Source organism: Nyctereutes procyonoides, unplaced genomic scaffold (genome assembly GCF_905146905.1).
Source record: "Nyctereutes procyonoides isolate TBG_1078 unplaced genomic scaffold, NYPRO_anot_genome, whole genome shotgun sequence".
NCBI lineage: Eukaryota > Metazoa > Chordata > Mammalia > Carnivora > Canidae > Nyctereutes > Nyctereutes procyonoides.
In genome coordinates, this window is record NW_026575125.1 from 36363697 (window position 1) to 36385269 (window position 21573).

General features: G+C 36.7%; 1 protein-coding gene across 8 annotated transcripts in view; it reads right to left on the reverse strand.

Annotated features, from left to right (window-relative positions):
• Positions 1 to 21573, reverse strand: part of CASK (calcium/calmodulin dependent serine protein kinase) — a 348892-nt gene that overhangs the window by 263408 nt on the left and 63911 nt on the right. For 4 of the 8 annotated variants that reach the window (XM_055337533.1, XM_055337531.1, XM_055337537.1 and 1 more), the window contains exon 2: positions 20495 to 20625. In XM_055337533.1, coding sequence (XP_055193508.1) covers positions 20495 to 20625 — 131 coding nt within the window. The remainder of the gene's footprint in view (positions 1 to 20494; positions 20626 to 21573) is intronic. The other 4 variants (XM_055337539.1, XM_055337532.1, XM_055337538.1 and 1 more) reach the window with 1 other exon arrangement.

Genomic DNA, 21573 nt, shown 5'->3' on the forward strand with positions numbered 1-21573 from the left:
ACCTTTAATCTTGGCACCAGCTCTGGGAGGACAGTATTATTACTGTCACTTGACACCTAGGAAAGCTGAGGTTTATGAAACTGGAGGTCACATCACACAGAACAGATTTGAAATGTCTGACTTCAACTCTTCCCATGCTTTTTCTACAACAATGGATCTGTAAAAAAAAAAAAAAATCACAGGGAAATCTTTAGCTATAGTTCACTTAGTATTTAACCTCAAATTTTCCTTGGGTTTAATAAGAACTCAACAGAATTCCTGTACTTAGTCTTGTGCAAGAGACTCATGTTTTCAAATAACACAGGAGAGAAGATGACCAAATTAAAAAGATAAAAGTTAGTTTCCAAAGCTTAGTAAAAAACCAAAGTAAAACAAAACACTGAATGAACAAATAATTACAGTGAGGATACAGGAAAAGCTTGATAACATTTTCATTCATATATTAGAAGTGTTAAAAAAAATACATACATATTAGAGAGACAAATTGGCAAAGCTTTTCAGAAAGCCTGCATTGCTTATTGACTCCGTACTAAAAAATGAGCAATTTGGCCATCATTCCTCAAACAGTAGTCTTAACGTTTCCTGGCAGTTATTTCTGAAGAGTAAACAAAATAGATAAAATCTACCTCATTGATAGGGAGGAAATAGAAACAAGCCAAGATAAAGGCAAATACCACAGACAACACAAGGCCAATTCAAATAGACTAGTGGAATTTTCTCCCAAAAGCATTTCAGAAATGGCCTTTCTCATGTCGTAACTTTATATGCATTTTGAACCAAATGCCTCTTCTCATTATTTCTTAAGTATCCAGTAAAGGTAGCAAAATAAGATTTACCTGTGTCCTGAGTTGCTCTCCTTACTATTTACTATCAAGAATGAGAATCTGCAGTCTGGATTACTAGATTTAGAGCTATCTATGTTTTATTCCTATCTATACCCAGCCTAGCACTTAGCATTCTGCACAGAATAGGTATCTAATGAGTTGTCTCCAACCCCCCCTTCACCCCCCCCCAACTGAACAAATGCTTCTGTGAACTAGCGAACCAGATTTCCTACTAGGCAAAATATACAAATAGTTGGGACAGATGTTTTCCCCTGACCACATGAGCTAGCAAAATCAAATTGTTTTATTCTCTTTCCCTTGAGACAATGTATACCTATTCCTCCTACATAAAGCATAAGTACAAAGTTTGATGAATTTTCTGTGAACTCATCTAGGTAACTAGCACCCAGAGCAAGAAACAGAGCATGACCAGCATCTCAGAAGCCCCCATACCATGCTCCCCTCTGTCATTGCCCCCCCCCCAGAGGTAACCACTATTTTAATTTCACACGTCATAGATGAGTTATACTGTTTTTAAACTTTAAATAAACGGAATCATAGGGTAGGTAGCCTTTTATGCCTGGCTTCTTCGACTTATCATTTTGCTCAAAGTTTTATGCGTTCTATGTTTAAACAAAGGTTCATCCATTTTCATTGCTTTTTTTAAAAAAGATTTTATTCATTTATTCATGAAACACACACACACACACACACACACACACACACACACACACAGAGGCAGAGACACAGGCAGGAGAAGCAGGCTCCATGCAGGGAGCCTGACTCGGGACCCAATCCCGGGTCTCCAGGATCACACCCCGGGCTGCAGGCGGCGCCAAAACGCTGGGCTATCGGGGCTGCCCTTCTCATTGCTTTTTAATACCACACTATCTGAATTCACCACAATTTGTGCCATTCTACTGTTGTTGGATATTTGAGGTATTTCTACTTTAGGGCTATTATAATTCTGCTGAAAGCATTCTTGTATGTATTTTTTGATGGACATATGTTAAGGCATTTCAGTTGGGTATATGCCTAGGAATGGAATGCTACATCATAATGTATTTATATGTCAGCTTTCATTGATACTCCCAGTTTACCAGAGTGGTTGAAGTAATTTACGCTATTAGCAATAAGAGTTCTGGCAGCTCTCTTCACCAACACTTGGAATTGTCTGTCATTTTAATTTATAGCTATTTTGTTGGGAATGCAGTGGTATTACATTGTGGTTTTAGTATGCATGTTTCTGATAACTAATGAAGTTATCTATCATTTATTAATCACTTGGATACATTTTTTTCCCTGAAATATCTTCCAAGTCTTTTCTCTATTCCTGAGACTTCTGATCTGTCTCTGGGTTTGCTGCAGAATTTACTTGAGGATACCTAGACTTGGCTTCTTTCTCATAGGAGAAGGGTCACCACCCCTCCTACCCTAACTAATTACATGACCTCACTATAGCTACATACAGAACAAGCTCACACAGCAAAGCAGTCTAGATATACTAGAGTGTTGGCCAGGTAAGAAGGGCTAAACATGTGTTTATAGCCCAGCTTTGGAGTCCTGACCGTGAAAGTTTAACACAGCCTATTTACGCTTTACAAATGTAATTTTTCCCTAAGAGAAGAAACCTTCGTCCATTCAACACTGTTCTTTTATGGTACCATTCCCCAGGATCTTCAGTAAATTCACAAAACTTAGGTGATATTCCTTCATTCACTCAGTAAATATTTACTAAGTAAGTACTTGGTGCCAGTCACAGTTCTAGATGCTCAAAGTGTGAAGAAAACAAAAATACTCTGCCTCCAATTCTCTCTCTCTCTCTCTCTCTCTCTCTCTCTCTCTCTCTCTCTCACACACACACACACACACACACACACACACACTTTCCTTTTTTGTGGAGGGTGGGGTACATGAAGCCAAGGATAGCTAGGTTGTAGAATATAAAGGGTAAGGGCTCTGGAGTCCAAAAGATAGACTAACTTGGGTTTGCCTGGCTCTATCACTTCTGTACATGGATTGAAAACTTCATTAACTTCCCTGATCTTTAATATCCTCTGCAAAATGTAGATTTCTTCTTGCAGATTTCTCTGAGAATTAAATGAGATGACATATATAAACAGCACCTAAGAAAATGCCTGGCATTTTAAATAGTGGATGATCAGTACATGGCCACAATTAAAAAGGATAGTCTTTTTTCATTTGCTTATAGATGACATCTTTACTACAAATGGAAGCACAGAATTGCTTTTGTTTATACATACTGCTCTTTTGATGTACTATTATTAAAATCATTTAACTCTATAGTCAATTCTTCATCCTACTGGAGAGAATAAACTGTTAAGATATTACAAAGTAACAGTTAATAAGAAAACATCAGCTTTTAAAGCATTAAGCTTTAACCCATTTGTAGGCTCAACTTCCTTCCTAGAGGGTAGGGCTTAAACCCTCTAGATTCAATCCCATAAACTGGCCATAAAGAAACTAAGCAATGGGAAAGTGGGACATGATGGAGAGCTGGTATAATGAACAAAGAAAAGAATCCACTCTAGGAAAACCATAAACAACCAGCTCTAGTGTCCACTGAGTGTGGTGATTTCATAGTTGGACATGCCTCTTGAGGGGCCCTTGAAAGCTATTTCTGTGGATGTGTCACAAGACATATTGACACCTATCATGGGTGTCAAGCCAGGGCAATTCCCAAACCCACCCAGCTTCCTCCACGTGGCAGAATAAGAGAGGGTTCAGTATAAATTCTAGTTCTAATTTTTATGGATGTAAACACTAAGTTTACATAGTGAACTGGGAGAGTGCCAGGAGTATCTGTTCACAAAAACAAGCAGATATCACCATAGGACACAGCAATTCTACTCTTAGGCATATAACCAAAAGAAATCAAAACATGTGTCCACACAAAAATACATACAGGCGATGTTTATTATTCACAGTAGTAATCTTCTATAAAGTCACATGAGCTTCTGAGTGAGTGGATATGGAACCACCGCTCCCAGAGAAGATACAAGGTTAGGTTCTTGTGAGTCTCTGCTCACATTTTGGTAACCGATCAATACATAACCTTATTTTATGGGCATTTCTGTTTAAAGATGCCTTATTTAGTATGTATCATCAATCCATTAGCATTGAACTCACAGCTAAGAGTCCTTTAACTCCTGGCTGAGTAAAGCTTCTCGAACATGTGTATTCACTCTAAAAGGCACATCACAGCCTTCCTGTGCTTAGGAATGCTAAACAGCACTTAGCACTATGTTTGGGGGCTATGTGAAACAGCAAACTCATCAGCAAAAAGCACAGAAATGCCAAACCGTGGCACTCAATAGACTGCAAAAAGGGCACTTGTGTACATGGCACGAGAGCCAAAATAAGAAGGCAGAGTATAGCTGGTTTGACTTCAGCTGGGAATGCAGCCCTTGAGTGATTTAGGTTTTTGGCTGCTCTGCACAGGTCTATGAGTGACTGGGAGAGTGCCAGGAGTATCTGTTTTGGGGATACAAGTAAGTTTTAGTGAGCAGGCAAATTTGCAGATCAGAATCGATGAGTGGGGATAGACTGTACATGAATGTTGATGGCAGGTAAAAAGTTGATACTACCCAAATGTCATCAACTAATGGATGAATAAAATATGGTCCATCCACACAATGGAGTATTATTCAGCCATCAAAAGGAATGCAGACAGATATATGCTACAACATGGAGGAACCCTGAATACATGTTAAGTGAAAGAAGCCAGACACAAAGGTTACATATTACATGATTCCATTTATGTGATATGTCCAGAATAGGCAAATTCACAGAGGCAGGAAGTAGATTAATAATTGCCAGAGGCTGGGGAGGGGGAATATAGTGGGTGTTTACTAAAAGGTATGGGTTTTTGGGGGGGAGGGTGAGGAAAAGGTTCTGGAAATAACGGTGATATTTGTGCTTGCACAACTGAATATACAGAAACCACTAAATTGTACGATTTAAAGGAGTGAAATTTGGGGTGTGTGAATTATATCTTAATAAAGCTATTACTAAAAGAAAACAAGAAAATGGGAATGAATGAGGTTTTGTTAAAGCAAACTTCTTCTGAGTTACATGCCACAAACTGCATAGTGACCTAAAAATTATTGTTGATGATCCATCATCTAACAAGTTGGTAAGTTCCATTAATTTTGTCAAAAGCAAAGCAAGACTCAACCTGACTTGAAAAAGTACATATTACCTGGTCTTTGAGACTTACTTCCTCAATACTGATGCCAATTTTTTTTTAAATTTTTATTTATTTATGATAGTCAGAGAGAGAGAGAGAGGCAGAGACACAGGCAGAGGGAGAAGCAGGCTCCATGCACCGGGAGCCCGATGTGGGATTCGATCCCGAGTCTCCAGGATCACGCCCTGGGCCAAAGGCAGGCGCCAAACCGCTGTGCCACCCAGGGATCCCCTGATGCCAATTTTTAAACTGCTTCTTTGTTTGGCATCCTGGACGTCTCTGTATATTTTCCAAACACATCTTACAACACCCCATAATATGATTCTGGATTGCTGAGAAGGCTCATTGCATAGGAACAGAAGAAGAAATTGTGAAAGGGGACATAAGAAAGAATCTGTATGTCCATTACAGGCATTGTCCTGGACACATCAACTTCAGAAAGAATACATATAGAAGAATTTGGAAACTGGTTCCCTTGCCTGATATTGCTTAGAAGTCTTTATACACCTAGGGGCACCTGCACCCAGTGTGAAGACAACCTGTTAAAGAACGAAAACTCCAATGTCAGTGTCCCCCAGCCCTTTTCCTTTCTCACCAGCAATTTAATTCAGACTTCCATCTGTTGGCAGGTCACACAGTTACTGTTTTAAGTCTACAACTATCATACTATTCCAAACAGGTTTTTTTGTTTGTTTAAGTAGGCTCCATGTCAGTGTGGAGCCCAATGCGGAACTCTGAGATCAAGACCTGAGCTGAGATGAAGAGTCGGATGCTTAACCGACTGAGCCACCTCAACTTCCACCTCTCAAAGAGGTTTTAAATTGCAAGGGGACAGACTTCCTCTTATGTTTCTTTGTATTCCCTTTTTATCACTGAGCATGAATTTTGTCAAAAGGTATTTCACATGCATAAAATTTCACTAACAATAAAAACTACTCCTTGCTAAAGAAAACCAAGCAGTGTGGTATTCCTGTGTAAAAGATGAATAACAGTCCTGGATAACGAATACGAATGGCTCCTCAAAGCCCTCACATAGGAAAATGCTGAGCCCTCTGACCCTGGAAAACAGCAAAGACTGAGAAATCTCCGCATTCTTTGTGTTCCAGAAAACAGCTTCCTACATGCAAACACCTTCCCCAGATGACTTAAAAAGATTCACAGATGCCCTCCCCTCTTTGTTTACTTATGATAAAGCCACACAGGCCCTCCAAATATCCATTCTTTGTCTCATAAGTGATTAGCCCAGCTGCTTGTCTATACTTCAGAACCAGAACAAGATGCCTGTTAACCAAAGCTTGGTGAAACTGCTCTCTCACTGGCCTTCCCATCTCCTTGTACTCAGTTCTTTCTGTAGCCTTGTTCATTCCTCTTGATAAAAGAAAAACCGTTTTTTCTTGAGATAGCTGTAGATCTGTCAGGGTATTCTATTAGAATTGATCCCACTCCCTATTTTAACAGTCCCCTCCTCCTCCTTGAAAGAATCCTTTCAAATAAAACCTTTTCCTTACTAATTTGAAATCTGTGTTTTTACTTGACACATTACATAATACAAATTTCTTTCAGAATAATCTTGCTCACAGAAGACTTATGTCTAAGCCTATTTTCAGGCCTATTTGTACAGATGGTGTAATGGTAACTCGGACATTCAATATATCCAAGAACTATCCCTCATCTACTTCTTCAGACTTAAATTTTAATAACGTACTCCAAAATTCTTGTGACCTGGTATACAGAATGGGTTTCCCATCTACTAGTTCCCATATATCAGAGACTATGCTTCCACTGAACCACCCAGATCTCTGCACCATCTACTTCCATTTCTACAGCTTCCTGAGAAGTTTTATGGATCACATAATTTAAAAGCTAGCAAAATGCAGATCTGAAAGGAAATAGGTAGTTACTTATATGGGCAAAAAAACAAAAAGAAATTATTTAAAACATGAAGCATAATTTAGTCCATATAGTGGAAGAGGGGAAAACTAACAAAGCTGCTTATTTCAGAATAAAAAAATGAACAGTCCCTCATCTCAGTTTTTCATAGTGTTACATTTCCTGAATGTGATATTAAGATGAAATTGAATATATAAGCCAGGGAGCTTTGAGAGCTCTAGTATATAAACATGACAGCCATAACTAAGACATAGGAGATGGGAAATCCAGATTAAAAGAGGTTTAGGAGTAAAATGATATTAAAGATTATGGCCAACATACTTTATGTAATATCAGGCCATGTTTACACCTGGAATTATAATGAACAAATATAAGTCATTTCAACAAATAGCTGCATACTTTCAAAAACAGAGATTGCAAACTTAAGTCTTCTCTGCATTTTTAAAAAGGTAAAACAGTAAGAGGAAAGAAATCAGGATTTTCTTTTTTTTCCAGGGTTGATTTTACAAGTTACTATAAAACGCCTCAGCTTTAGAGATTATTTAGCAGTTACTCACAGAACTGCCAACAGGATTTGATTAGCAATTCAAATATAAACTTCACATTTGTAAAATTCATATCTTATTTTAGATATTGTTGTCCAGAAATGCTTGCTACAAATAAGTAAAATGACCTAATCATTAAAAAAGCAGATGGGTTTTTAAAGTTGACTCTTCAACCTCAAAAGGTTCAACAGAGTCACAAAAAGGGCCAGAAGGGAAAATGGCCATTGAAGCAGTTTGCTAAAAGAGCACTCATAATTTATTGCCTAGGATCTACAGAAATATTTGATTTTCTATTTCTATATAAAATTATGTACTTGAAAGGTAAATTAAAAACTTGGGGCACCTGGGTGGCTCGGTGGATTGAACGTCTGATTTGGTTTTGGCTCAGTTCATGATTTCATGGGTCATGGGATCAAGCCCTGCAACAGGCTCTGCACTCAGTGGGGAGTTGGCTTGAAGATTCTCTCCCTCTGCCCCCTCCCCCAACTTGCATGTGTGCAAACATGTGCTCTCTCTCTCTCAAATCTTTAAAATAAATAAATAAATAAACAAAAATCTTAATGGGAAAACCCCTCTTAGGAATATATATTACCAGTGAGCCATACAGTAACTAAATAACTACTATGATCAGAAGTTATGAAAAGGGAGTATTTTGTTGAAAATTATTCACTAGGTGGATGCTGGTTTCTAGCAGTTTTTCTCAAACTACTCTATGAAATACAAAACCCTATTTTCCCCCATAGAACCACTATTAACAGGGGTGCCTGGGTGGCTCAGTGGTTGAACGTCTACCTTCACCTCAGGGCATGATCCTGGGGTACCAGGATCAAGATCCGCATCAGGCTCCCCACAGGGAGCCTGCCGCTCCCCCTGCCTATGTCTCTGCCTTTCTTTTTCTGTGTCTTTCATGAATAATTAAAATCTTTTAAAAAAGAACCACTATTAACAAATATGATTTTTTAAATACTAGCAAACTTAAGGACTTCCTCAACCATAAGAGTCTATGATTAATAACACCAGTGCTCAGAAATGATGATCTGATAACTCAAAGTTAAATTAATATTTTTCACATATATGTGACATGGCACATAAAGGATAATTCATTAATGTTTGAAAGAATGGATCTTTTCATTTCAAATATTAATAGAATTTGATATATTAAATCTGTAGTCAAGACTTAAAAACACATGATCAAGCTGCTCAAGAATCCTATTTTATGGTATATTATATGACAAAAAACCCTAGAAGTATAAGCCTTAATCTCTTGGAATTTGCTAGATGATTTCTAACCATTTCAATTCCAAACCACAGTGGAAGAAATAGTGACTAAGAAAATGCAACTGCAAAGAAAAATTTTTGGGAAATGCCTTCTGCATGCAAAAGGAAGAGATGGAATTTGCTTTGACGTGGATGGAACTGGAGGGTATTATGCTGAGTGAGATAAGTCAATTGGAAAAGGACAAACATTATATGGTCTCATTCATTTGGGGAATATAAAAATTAGTGAAAAGGAATAAAGCGAAAGGAGAGAAAATGAGTGAAAATATTAGTGAGGGTGACAAAACATGAGACACTTAACTCTGGGAAATGAATAAGGGGTAGTGGAAAGGGAGGTGGGCAGGGGGTTGGGGTGACTGGGTGATGGGCACTGAGGGGGGCACTTGGCGGGATGAGCACTGGGTGTTGTGCTAAATGTTGGCAAACTGAACTCCAATAAAAAAAAAAGGAAGAGATGGAGATTTATTAACTAGACCAGTAATTATTCCACATAACAAACATAAATTCACTAGCATGAATTCACTAATTCATAAATTAAATCTATTAAACATTCATGTTTCCTGAGGAAAACAAGTGACAGTTTTTAATTACACTATCAGTTACATTAGTCAGAGTTTACCTATACAGAACAATTTGGATTATTTGGAAACCAAAACCTGACATTAAAATGTTTTTGCCTACATGCCCAAATTTTTATGGGCTAATTATCCATTTTGTGGATGAGTGCATTGATTAGGAGGAAATTTTTTAAAGTTATTTTAAAATAATTGTTCATTAACAGAAAGTGCAAAAATAGCACAAGAGAGATTCTGCATATCCTTAACTCAGTTTCCCACGTAGGCGAGCAAAATTTGTCACCCCAAACAGTGTTTCTTTGGCATGTGGACTATTTTAGGCTGCTCACTTTTTAAAAAAAAATCCTGGAGATCAGTTTTTTCCCCTCGACATTTAGGTGGATTCTAGAAGTAACCACTCTCAGAATATTGATATGGATCCTTCTAGTTCTTTGTGTAGGTTTTTTTCTACTTAACAAAATACAGTTTATACTGTGATTTCTCATTTTTTATTTAAATAACAATAGAGTTTGAGGTAGCTCTATGGCTTAGTTGGTTAAAGCACCTGTCTTGTAAATAACAATAAAGTCTGGAGATTATTTTATATTATTTATATTCTCCCAGGCTGGTTATTTATTTTTTAAAAGATTTTTAAAAATTTATTTATTTGACAGAGAGATACAAGTAGGGGGAGCAGCAGAAGGAGAGGGAGAAGCAGGCTCCTCGCTGAGCAGGGAGCCCAATGTGGGGTTCAATCCCAGGACCCCATGATCATAAACTGAGCTGAAGGCAGACACTTAACCAACTGAGCCATCCAGCACCCTAGGCTTATTATTTTCTTTTTTTTCTTTTTTTTTAAATTTTTATTTATGATAGTCACACACACAGAGAGAGAGAGAGGCAGAGACAGGAGCAGGCTCACATGCACCGGGAGCCCGACGTGGGATTCGATCCCGGGTCTCCAGGATCGCGCCCTGGGCCAAAGGCAGGCGCCAAACCGCTGCACCACCCAGGGATCCCAGGCTTATTATTTTCATGAAACAAAGAGACTTGACCAGTTTTTTTTTTTTGCCTTCCCCCTAAACTATCTAAAAAAAATTAGAGGATCTACTTCAAAAGAGAGCTATCACCATAGATAACTACAGTATAATATGAACTAGGTACAGTAGACAATACCCTGGAATGGCCTGTTGGATCAAAGTCCTGTCTGTGTTCCACTGTTTCTGGATGGCCCAGCAAACACTTGTTTCCCAAACATTTACTCTTTCCAGTCTTCCTATGAATTGTCTTTCTTCCCTTTGAAGTACCAGATTCATGCCCCTTTTCCCTTAAGTCTAGAATGACATATATATCTCATTTTGCCTGTCTTTGAAATCTCATGTTTATATGGATTTCCTGTACACACATAGTTAAGTTTGATATTCTCCTGTTGATCTGCCTCATGTCAATTTAATTTTTAGATCAATCAGAAGAAATCTTGAGGGTATCAGAAAATTTTTCCTCCCCAGGACCCCTGATGGTAACACCTTACATAACTAACAATAGTACAATGTCAACACCAGGAGATTGACATTGGTACGATCGACAGACCTTATTTAGATTTCACCAGTTTTAAATAGACTCGTATGTACTGTAGCACTACTAAATTTTATCATTGTGTATAAGTTCACGTAGTCACTATCACAAGAGATACGGAACTGTTCACAAAGACCACCCCCCCCATGATCCTAATGTACTATCCCTTCAGAGTCATACCTACCTCCCCTTCTCTCATGCTTCTCACAAAGTTTTTGATCCCTAATGCCTGACAATCACTAATCTATTGTCCAGTTCTATAATTTTATTACTTAAAAACTTATATAAAGGGAATCACATGGTTTATGACCTTTCAGAAATTGTTTTTAAAAAACATAGCATACATAATTCCCTTGAGAGCTATCCAAGTAGTTGCATGCATCAACAGGCTTTGTGGGTCTTTTTTGTTTTTTTTTGGTTTTTTTTTTTTTTTTTTTTTTTTTTGCTGCATAGTTATTCCATGGTAGGGATATAGTCCAATTTGTTTAACCATTTACCCACTAGAGGACACTTTAATTCTTTCTACATTCTAACCATTTCAAATGGAACTGCTATGAAAACTTGCTTGCAGGTCTTTGTGAGAACACAGGTTTTCCTTTCTCTGAGATGTACATTTTCCTGGAGTACAACTGCTGAATTGTTGAGCAAGTCTATGTTTAATTTTTCAAAGAAACTGCTATACTATTTTCCAGAATCACTTTATCCTATATATTCCCATCAGCAATCTATAAAAGATCCAGTTTCTCTATATTTTTTCCAGAACATAGTATTATTTTTTATTACAGCTGTTCTAATAGTTGTGGTATAATATCTTGTTGTGGTTTAAATTTATATTTCCCTAATAGCTACGGATGTTAAACATTATTTTCATGTGCTTGGTAGAAACTTGTATAATTCTTTTTTGGAAAATGTTCAAGTTTTTTACCCACTGGGTAACTGGATTCTTTTTTAATGTTGGAATTTTGTTCTTTATCTTTAAATTGTACACTTGGTATCATGTCTAAGAACTCCGTATCCTAGGTCCTGATGATTTTCTGGTATGTTTTCTTTTAAAAGCTATATAGTTTTATGTTTCACCTTCAAATCTATGATAAACTCTGAGGTAATTCTAAAATATTAGATAGATTTAGATTGAGGCTCAATTTTTGGGCTATTGCTCTATTACCATTTGTTTAAAAAAAAAAAAACCACTATTCTTGTGGCACCTGGGTGGCTCAGACAGTTAGGTATTGGACTCTTGGTTTCGATTCAGGTCATGATCTTGGGGTTGAGATCGCGCCCTGCAGTGGGCTCCACGCTTAGTGAGGAGTCTGCTTGAGAGTCTTTCCCCCTCTTTTTCCCTCTGCTCCTCCCCCACTTGCTCTCGCTCTCATTCATAAATAAATAAATGCTTTAAAGAATTATTCTTTCTTCACTGAATTGGGCTTGAGTTTTTGCCAGAAATCAGTTGGCTATACTTGTGTGGGGCTACTTCTGAGCAATCAAATCTGTTCCATTGATCTCAGTCTAGTCCTCTGCCAGTACCACACAAGACAGCTATATAAATCTTAAAAAGTGGGGTAGAATGATTTCTCTCACTTTATTACAGCTTTTCAAAAGTTGTTTTTTCTATTCCTGTTCTTTTGCCTTTCCATTTCAACAACACATCTTCCTGGGAATTTAACTGGAATTGGAACAAACCCATAGATAAATCTGGGAAGAAATGACATCTTTGTTGAGTCATCCAATCCATGAAGAGTACATCTGTCCATTTATTTAGATCTTTGAGTTCTTTCATCAGAGATTTGTAGTTTTTACAAGACTTATAGATATTTTATGGGATTTCTACCTAAGAATTTCATTTTGTTTTTGTTTTGGGCAATTGCAAATAGCATAATGCTTTTAACCGTGGTTTCCCAGTATTCTTTGCCAAGTAAATAGAAATAAAGAAATATAATTGGTTTTGGTATGTTCATCTTATATTGCTGATTAACTTACTTATCAGTTCTAGAAGTTTTGTTGAAAATCCTTAGGATTTTGTATATAGGCTTTGATGTTATCTAGAAATGAAAAGTTTCATTTCTTCCTTCCCAAACTATATGCTTATATTTCCTTTCCCTGGTTTATTGTGATGATTTCCAACACTAGGCTGAATAAGAATGGTGAGAATGAACAGCCTTACCTTGTTCCCATTCTGAGGAGAAAAGCATTTTGAGTAAATTTTTCTGAAAAAAAAAGTAAGGTCTATGTTTAAATCCATTTTTTTTTGCATGTGGATGTCCAATTGTACTAGTACCACTTGCTGAAAACACCATCCTTTCCCCATTGCCTTTGCTTTTAAAGATCAGCTGGCTGTATTTGTGTGGATGTATTTCTGGGCTCTCTTTCCTACTGATCTGTTTGGTTTTCTCGTTCACAAAGACTACACTGTCTTTATTATTGTAGCTTTAAGTACTGGAGTAATGTCAGTCTACCAACTTTGTTCTTGATTGCTTTAAGCAGCAGTCTCTCAAATAAGGAGAAAAAAGTTGCAATCAAAACTACATTTGTACTGTCTTTCATATTTACATATGCAATTACCTTTACTGATACTCTAGGTCTTCTCATAGTTTTAGTTACTATCTAGGGTTTTCTTTCGAGCCTAAAGGACTACTTTTACTATTTCTTGTAGGACAGGTTTGCTTGTGATGAATTTTTTCAGTTTTGTTTATCTAAGAAGGTCTTTATTTTTGAAGTATTATTTCCCTGGATGTAGAATTCTTGGTAGGCAATCTTACTCATTTTGAAGAAGTTACCCTCTTATCTTCTGGTCTCCATGGTCTCTGACAAGAAGTCTGCTATTAATCTTATTAAGGATCCCTTGTACATAATGAGTTACTTCTGTCACTTCTGACAGTTTGATTATGAAATGTCTTTGAGTTTACCCTACTTGGAGTTTCTCAGGATTTTCTGATGTGTAGGTTTAGATTTTTCATCACATTTGAAAATTTTTTGGCCATTATTTCTTCAAATATTCTATCTCTTTCTCTCCTCTCCTTCTGGGACTCCAGTTATACATATGTTCATGTGCTTGATGGTATCCTACATGTCTCTGAGGTTCTGTTAATTTTGCTTAACCTTTTTTTCTTTCTGTTCCTCAACTTAAATAATCTTAATGGACCTATCCTCAAGACTGCTAACTCCTTGTTGTCTGCTCAAATCTTCTGTTGAGTACCTCCAGTAAAATTGTTTTTGTTTATTGTACTTCTGCACTCCAGAATTCCTACTTGGGTGTCTTTTTATGGTTTCTCTTTATTGATAGCTTCTATTTGGTGGGCTTATTCTCATACTCTCCTTTAGTTTTTTTAGACAGTTTCATTTCTTTGAACACATTTAAATAGCTGATTTAAACTACTTTTCCAGTCAGTCCAACAACTCAATTTGCTCAGGGATAATTTCTATTGATTGCTTTTTCCCCCCTGCTAATGAGTCCTACTTTATTTCTTTGTATGTCCCAATTTTTTGGTTGAAAACCAGATGTTTTAGGTCAACTCTGGAAATTAGAATCTCCCTTCCTCTAGGGTTTGCATGTGGATGTCCAATTGTACTATACCACTTGTTGAAAACACCATCCTTTCCCCATTGCAGTTTTTATTCTTATTTGTTTAGTGAGTTTTTGTTCCTACTTGTTGAGTTTTTGGAACCAATTCTATAAAGTCTGCATCCTTTGTTGTATGTGGCCACTAAGTCTCTCTTGGTTAGTTTAGCTGTTGCTTATTCAGGGGCTGTGTGTTAGGGCATACCTTTAACCCTCAGGGAGTTGACAACTCTGCCTTAGCGTTCAATTCCTACTTGCACAGCCTGAAAGTTGGCCACAGTTGAGAGCTTAAGGCCTTGTTAGGGCTTTTCTGAGCATATGCACAGTCCCATACATGTTCATGGCCTTCTTGATTCCCACAAATATGTTTGTAGCTTTTTCAGAGCCCCCCCAGACCTCTCACTACCCAGTTTTTCTTTTTAAGCTTTTAGGTTAGTTTTTTTGTTTGCCCCAGCTGTTACTCTATGGCCTCAGGTAGCTGTGAAGGTAAACTGTCTCTGAAAATTTTCAACAGATGCCCTCAGGAAAAAGGTATTTTGTAGTAGGCAATCTCTGAGTCAGACCAAATAAAGACAAGCCTTGCAAGTGGGGTCCCTTTCAGGGAACTACCAGACGGATCAATAATGACAATTTTGTGGGGCCAGAGGCTTTCAAGGAATTCTATCCCTGTTCTGCCTCCTTTGGTGGCTTCAAGGCTCCTGGTTTTCACCATGAATTCTTTGTTTTCAAGGTTACTATGGAACTGGAGAGAGGGGGATGGCAATGGGGCAAGTTAAAATGCCACAAAGCTCACTGTTCTTAGCAAGAATCAGCAGTTTTTCCTGAATAAATTCTTCCTGCGTAGCTGCAAGCCTTTGGTTAACTTCCAGAGTTCTGAAAAAGTTGGATTCTATTTTTACTGGTTTTCCTCTTGCTTTTATGGCGAGGAGAATCCAAAGGTCCTTATACTCCTCCAATTTCACTGACATCATCTGCTACCTGGGACCTTTAGAATGAGATATTCTTAGAGACTAGGTAAACTGGAACCCAATCTATATTCTTTCTAGAAGACAATATTCTTCCAAAATAAAAACTGCCATTTTTGAACTTCTAAAATTGAACCATAAAGAAATGAGTCCCTTCAAGATCTGAGAACTGTCAATTCTGTTTCTAATTCTATATATCTTACTTTCTTTAAAATTTCCTTAAAACGATTTACCTAAATTAATTTTGATACCTATTTTTAAAACAAAAAAAGTCTAATTTAATTAGTGGTTTAGTAGAGTAAGAGATAAAATGTGCATTAATTAAAAGTTTTAAGATATTCATCAAGGAATTTCATTAATAGAGGCTGTGTATGTAAGTATGAAAATATCTTCTGATGAGAAGTAATATCCTAATATAAATTCACCCAGCTTTCATTTAATAAAAACTTGTTATTCATCTCATGTTCATAAGCATCAATTTCATTTTTTCATACATGTGAAAGAAGAAACTGAACTAGTTAGGAATAATATGCCTTTTTAGGAATCTAATAAAAGCTATGGACTTTCTTCCTACAAATGAATATATATGTTCATTTAATTCTGCTTACAATTTAAGGGGTTCTTGGATACCCCACAGCCTGTAAATTAAGAACTCCTACTGAAAAGAAATTATGATTTTATTGGGAAAAACAGAAAACAGATATTCAAATAATTACAATAATTTCACCTTCAGTGGAGCAAAGAGAATTTAAAATATTAAAACATACAAGTGGTCTCCAACTAATACATAGTATTTCATTTCAAAAGCTAATTTGTAAATTATGTATTTAGAATTTATTACATGTTCTTATAAAACAATGTTAGAAACAGTGGCTGGAGACTATTAAACCATAAGCCTCTTAAAAGTAGGTGCTCTTCAGCAAAAGATACAGTTAACAAAACTAAAAGACAACCTACAGAATGGGAAAAGATATTTGCAAATGAAGTATCAGATAAAGGGCTAGTATCCAAGATCTATAAAGAACTTATTAAACTCAACAGCAAAGAAACAAACAATCCAATCATGAAATGGGCAAAAGACAGGAACAGAAATCTCACAGAGGAAGACATAGACATGGCCCACAAGCACATGAGAAAATGCTCTGCATCACTTGCCATCAGGGAAATACCAATCAAAACCACATTGAGATACCACCTCACACCAGTGAGAATGGGGAAAATTAACAAGGCAGGAAACCACAAATGTTGGAGAGGATGTGAAGAAAGGGGAAGACTCCTGCACTGTTGGTGGGAATGTGAACTGGTACAGCCACTCTGGAAAACTGTGCGAAGGTTCCTCAAAGAGTTAAAAATAGATCTGCCCTACGACCCAGCAATTACACTGCTGGGGATTTACCCCAAAGATACAGATGTAATGAAACGCTGGGACACCTGCACCCCGATGTTTCTAGCAGCAATGTCCACAATAGCCAAACTGTGGAAGGAGCCTCGGTGTCCATCAAAAGATGAATGGATAAAGAAGATGTGGTCTATGTATACAATGGAATATTACTCAGCCATTAGAAATGACAAAGACCCACCATTTGCTTCGATGTGGATGGAACTGGAGGGTATTATGCTGAGTGAAATAAGTCAACAGGAGAAGGACAAACATTATATGATCTCATTCATTTGGGGAATATAAAAAATAGTGAAAGGGAATAAAGGGGAAAGGAGAAAAAAATGAGTGGGAAATATCAGAAAGGGAGACAGAACATGAGAGGCTCCTAACTCTGGGAAACGAACTTGGGGTGGTGGAAGGGGAGGTGGGTGGGGGGTGGGGGTGACTGGGTGACGGGCACTGAGGGGGGCACTTCATGGGATGAGCACTGGGTGTTATGCTATATGTTGGCAAATTGAACACCAATAAAAAATAAATTTATAAAAAAAAGTAGGTGCTCTTTTTATCTGTCTTTGTATTATAATGATCTGTCCAAGTAAACAGAATATGTTAGGACCTCAGATGACCCTTTACAAAACCTATTTTACTCAATAGTAAATGCATTAAATACAAATGTACTAATATAAGAAAATGAATACAAATGCACTAAAATAAGAAAAAATATTGAGGCAATGACAAGGTCAAATAAACCACAAAGACAAAAATTTTTAAAAAAATGCAAGTGATGAATCACTGAATTCTACTTCAGAAACCAATATTAACTAAGTAAAATTTAAATTAAAAAGTAAATTTAGGGATCCCTGGGTGGTGCAGCGGTTTGGCGCCTGCCTTTGGCCCAGGGCGCGATCCTGGAGACCCGGGATCGAATCCCACATCGGGCTCCCAGTGCATGGAGCCTGCTTCTCCCTCTGCCTATGTCTCTGCCTCTCTCTCTCTCTCTCTGTGTGACTATCATAAATAAATAAATAAATAAATAAATAAATAAATAAAATTTAAATTAAAAAGTAAATTTAAAAAATAAAAAAGAATAAAGAATAGATTTTAAATTATGTGTTGCTTGAAAGAGGCTTAATTAGACGAGAATGTAACAGTAAATAAAATTATTTCTAGATATTCTTATTCAAACTTACAGATTCCTTTTGTTTTAAATTTCACTTCAAAATATGTTTCTTCTTAATATAGCATCTCTTACACTTAGCCATGAATGAAGTCATTTTTTTGGACTTAACAGTTTGTAAATGGACTGGAAGGGCAAAAGGGATAAGATGTTTTGCCTGCAGTGACTGGAAAGGAGTTAGAAGACATTGGGAAGGGGAAATTGGTCAGAGGTTTTATATATATAAAATGTTCATTATATATATCTTAAAATGTATCCAAGTTAAAGTAAGATAGTGTGAAAATGAGTAATAAAAGGATATGGGGGGCAGCCCGGGTGGCTCAGCGGTTTAGCGCTGCCGTCGGCCCAGGGCATGATCCTGGAAACCCGGGATCGAATCCCATGTCGGGCTTCCTGCATGGAGCCTGCTTCTCCCTCTGCCTGTGTCTCTGCCTCTCTCTCTCTGTGTCTCTCATGAATAAATAAATAAAATCTTTTAAAAAAAAAAGGATATGGGATGCCAGTGGAAGGAAGGAAGGAAGGAAAGAAAAGGAAAAATGGTGGAAGGATGTAGTGGAAATGGAATTTTGATTTTGCTTCTTGGTGCTAAAGAAGATGGGAAAACTACATTTTGGTGCCATAAACATAAAGGACAAGTGACACATTTTCATTTGAGTAACAATGAACCCTTATCAAAACCAGATAAAATCATGAGTAATATGTGGAATTCAACTGTAATATCTTAAAGGCTGTGGCCCAACCATATAGGATCAATGAAATGACCTGGCCCTGTCTTCACAATAGGACTTGGAAGACATTTATATAGCAAAAGCAATGCCGAAACAATGAAGGAGTGAGCCACAATTTCAGTGGCAGGCTCCCATATATTAGGTAAAGACAAGATACATTCAGAGACATGTACTACAAGTGAGCCCCCTCACACCCCACCCTTTTAAGTTTGGCATTTGATTGCTTAACTAGGTAACAATTAAAAAAAAAGAGGTTCAGCCTGGCAGTCTGAGTCTGTAGCAGCAGAGATCCCTTGCTGAAAAAATCTGTCAATAAACAACCTCAGCCAACTGAGAAAGTAATCAATTGCCTCCCTAAAAATGTCTTTAGCCAAGAGAGATTCAGAATTAGGTATAACAATGAGCTAAATCAATATAAAATTGGTATATTGAGTAACTGATTTATTAGACTTGTGATTTTAAACTAGACTCTTACTAAGTTCATCAACAGTAACAGAACATTTAAGAGAAATAAAGATTCAACACATCTACAGGTTTAATAAACTAGGTTCAGGACCCAGGAAGGTTTTATTAGTTAACAACTGAGGTACAAAATATCAAATACAGTATATTAAACTTACATGCAGTAAAGTTTTAAGAAACTTAAGGAAGTTGCAAAATCTGCTTGGAAGTAAATTTTAAATTCTGCTAAATTTATAAAATAATTTATATAAAAAAGTAGTAATAGCCAATTTCGGAGGATAAAACCACGAGATCTAAAACCTCTGAATCTTACCATAATATTTTAAGGATTAAAACACTTTTAAAAAATCAGTTCCTGTTGTAACAACAATCTTCTATAATCAGTATATGGATAATAGTAATAATTCAAAGGGTTAAAAAAGTATTTAAAAGCAATGATCCTCAAGAAAGATCTACAGAAACAGATTAACTTGGAGCTCACAGTATGTGGGATTTTACTTTTCAAAGTTAGGATAACTGGATAAAATATAAATAGGCTACTCTGCCTTAGCTTTTCCAACTTCAACTATCAACTGCATTGTTCTTGGGAGATTTAAAAAGAATAAAGAAGGCTATCTTTTATTGGACAGTCAAAAAGCCTGAATTTAGAAGACAGGCTAATTAGAAAAATAAATATAATCAACTGTGCCAGCTCAAGTAGGAGCACATGTGAATTGTGGCTATGTGGAACTAGGAGTTAAATTCTATAAAAAAAAAAAAAGTAACTTTAAAATGCTTACCTACTGTTTAAAAATATTTACATATAAATATGATTGTCCATACCAAGGTCTTAAAACCAAGTTTAAGTCCTGCATGTCATAACAATACTGATCTTTCAAATTTTCATATATACTCTTCTAAGTGACATAAACCAAATGTGATCTAGGAGTCTTTAGTTCTATTAGACCATAATCCTAAAGATGGTTAAGTTATGGATTTAGAAGGAATTCATCTTATTTCTTCTGAGCCTGCAATTATCATATCTTTGCTATTATTTCCCCTTCCTCCTCTCCCATCCCATCTTCTGTACCACAGGACCCAAAATTAGATCCTACAAAAATATATATCCAGATCTCACTTTCTTCCTAGTCAAAAATCGTAGGCCTAGAGCAGTCTTAATGTTGCTCTCTAACTGTAAATTACTCTAGCTATCTTTCAAATACCATGTTCTAGAACTGACAGAATGGAATTTAAACTGTCTCCACCCACTTCCCACTATATTATACCCGCCACTTCACCACCCCCAGATGAAAGTTAGGTTGATAAATGGATTTTGGAGATGAAATAAAGCCAGACATCAAATAACTTACTTGAAATCCATCTCTTACCTTCTGTACTTAACCCTGGACTTGATGTGAACTTGGCTACATCAACAATTTTTACAGCAAACTGTTGCCCAGTTTCTCTGTTGATACATCGTCGTACAACACTGAAGGGACCCCTTAAAAAAAAAAAAAAGAAGCCGAGTTTAATTCATTGATTAGAGTCCCATCAACATCTTACTGATGCCTCATTGTCTACTTTAGTTTAAGATCAAATTTAAGTACTATAATTTTGAACATATTTTTCTATAATCTATGAGGTAAATAATTCACAAACTAAAGTTATTAAACCAGAAGAGAAAACAAATTTGCATTTCAAAATGACTTATGAAGATACTAACTAGTATGCTTATATTCAAGGCAAATAATCTTTGTAATATTCTCCATATATTATCAATATCTTAAACAAAATAAGAAATCACAGTGGTAGTGCACACAGCTTTTACCTTTTGAAGCCGAAACTTAAGTTATTGACCCCTTCCATCTTAACTACCACCTACCCAATCTTCACTACCAAGTCCTACTGAGCTTCTCTCAAATTTTTCTCAAGCCTGTCCACCTCTTTCCAGGTATCATAAACTAGTCTAAGCTACTACCATCTCCTGACAGGACTACTGAAGAACTTGTTTCTCCCACTCATTCTTGTTGTCATGTTTTAAAAATGACAATCTGATCTTATGTTTCTGCTCAAAATCCCAGAGAAAGAAAGTATATTCAATGCATATATTTGGTTAAGAACTGAAATACATAATTCTCAAATAGGAAAATACACCCCAGCAAAATCTAGCCAGAAGACTTGAAGAGGGAATTCATAAAGAAAACCCTTGCATGATTTTGCCTCCAATAACCTCTCCGGTCTCATGTGAAGTCACAGAGAAATCTATCTTCCTTCAAGTTGCCATAGTAAAGCAAGTCCTTTCTACCAGGAGAGCCACTGGTCCAGCCATTTGAGTTATCTAGCTCTTTCTCTAAATTGATAAAGCTCTCAATACTGGCCATACAATTCAATCAACTGGGATGATTGATAAAACACCAATGCCTGGGCCCAGGCATTACACACACACACA